Consider the following 2,127-nt stretch of genomic DNA (forward strand, 5'->3'; position numbering starts at 1 on the left):
GGTTCCACATTCGTGGCGACTGCTTAAGACCGTAGAGCGACGCTGCTTGAGATGGCAGACATGGTCAGGATGTTCTTCATCCGTGTAACCATCCGGTTGCACCATGTAGATATCTTCGTCAAGCAGCTGTGGTGTAGCGGGATCAGCAAAATCTGCGAGATTGCCAGATCCAACTTACCAACTGCGCCCAGACACCGACTAACGGAGGGGGTCCCCCGATGATCCGTGTTCTGCTGAACTTTCCTCACCTTGTGTACCCGTCGGTAGGGCGGGATCTGCTCTCTGAATGTCCGTATTGACTGGAGCGGAGGCTGCTGGAGCTGGCCCTCTCTTCGCTGGCGATGGCGGATTAACAACTTTTACAGCGGTAGGCGACAATGGAGCGGGTGGAGTCACGGGAGACGCTGTACGATGTGCTATAGCCTTTGCGTTCGTCATCAGTGACGTTGGCGAAGGTATCCGACTGGAAACTGTTGGTGGACTGCCCGCAAACTTCGGAGGACTCGTAGCGGAGGTTGAGTTGCGTGGAATAATCTTTAGAGAAAGACTTGTAGACTTTGACTCATTGGATAGCAGTACGAGTGGAGTTACTGCGGCAGGAGTTTGGGTCTCACTGTTTTGAAGTAGAGTCAATGCTAGCTGGAGACTGGCAACGTTGATGCTGTTTCTTCGTATAGTGTTGTCGCTGATGCTGACAGAACGCTCAGCGGATACTGCAGTACTTACAGCCCCAACAGACTGGACTTCGGCCGCACAAATCACCAGTCTTTGATGTTGCTGCTGCTGTGGTGAAGCCCATTGTCGCATCATGGCCATGGTGGCGGGATCGAATTGTCGGGGTGGCTCAAAAGCAGATACGAAGCGAATACGTGGACCTGGAGCCATCTGGTTCGCGCTTGGCACCACTACCGACAAACGTAGTGCCGCGTCGCTCTGTCCACCACGGGTAGGGCGAAGCTGCTGGAGTCCTTCCCAAGGCCAGATAAAGTGAAAGAGGCTCCGACCAGCATTCTCCACAAAGCCGTTTACACACAGTTCATGGCAATGCTCTGGACTGATGTCTTGCTCAGCAACGAGTTCTTCTTGTTCATCTAAACTGAGGTGTCGACGTGGTTGTCCCCGTTGTGTAAACGATAGTCGGGTGTTTTGATAGAGCTGAAGAACCTGAGGACTGGTGGGACGCTTAAGGCTTCTACTACAATCTGTTGACTCATTTGCTGTGCTGGTGCTCCGTAAGTTCACTTTGAGAAGACTCGTTCGTGTTCCCTTTATGACGCGACAGACAACAGTGTTACTATCAGCACTAGTGGCGGTGTTTGCATCTTCGTCAGGATCAAACTCTGTCTCGGTTTCCAGCATCACCACACTGTCTTCTTCGCCGCGATCATGGATACTGATGCGCTTGCTTCCATTCCGACGAGCCCATTGTGGAATGAAACTAGAAATGCCAGACAATGTGATCAACCGCGAAGGCCTCCGTTGTTTGGTACTGCGACGACTATTTTCAATCTCAATACCATTCTTGTCAAACTGGTTACGACGGGGATGTGCTCCTGCAGCGTTCATCATTTGCTTGATTTCATGGACTGCCATTGGCGTGTACCCATGGAAATGGAGGATTAAAGTACCTGCATCAGAGTTTTAGTAATGAAGTAGAGCAATTGAGACGTAACGTTATCAGTAATAGGTACTAAACAACCAAAACCTGGTCGACGTACCCCATGCTCGCAAAGGAGATCGTAGCTCAATGCAAAAGTTCCCTAGCAATGCTGATGATGCATAGGAATGCACAAAATATTCAGCATTTTGCAGTGCGAGGACCCCACACGGTGCCGTGGCGGCTGGATGTTGAAAGTAAAAGAGGTATCCTACGCATCTTGCTTCAATGTTAGTCTTCAACAAGAACAACCGGATCTTTTAACCTCCATGGGCACCTTCTAAGATGACGAAAACCCGCGATACAATTTTGCCAGTTTTCCTGCCTCGCTTGGTTAGAACCGGCTGTGTTCGGAGGTTGATACCATGGAAAAAGGTGGTGCTCTTGGTTCTGCGCTCAAAAGTTTCCGGTTCATCATCTTGCGCGGCTGAAGTAGCAGCCGACTCAGTGGGAACTTCTGTGTCGGACAT

At 50.5% G+C, this 2,127-nt stretch overlaps 1 protein-coding gene across 1 annotated transcript; it reads right to left on the reverse strand.

Annotated features, from left to right (window-relative positions):
- Nucleotides 1-610: 610 nt before the first annotated feature.
- Nucleotides 611-2,127, reverse strand: PITG_20601 (uncharacterized protein; the record flags this gene model as incomplete). The annotated part of the gene is made up of 4 exons (XM_002895411.1): nucleotides 611-691; nucleotides 736-1,628; nucleotides 1,719-1,868; nucleotides 1,935-2,127. 4 exons carry the CDS (start codon nucleotides 2,125-2,127, stop codon nucleotides 611-613), a joined length of 1,317 nt encoding a protein of 438 aa, XP_002895457.1.

The sequence above is a fragment of the Phytophthora infestans genome, genomic scaffold (genome assembly GCF_000142945.1).
Source record: "Phytophthora infestans T30-4 supercont1.181 genomic scaffold, whole genome shotgun sequence".
In the NCBI taxonomy this organism is placed as follows: domain Eukaryota; phylum Oomycota; class Peronosporomycetes; order Peronosporales; family Peronosporaceae; genus Phytophthora; species Phytophthora infestans.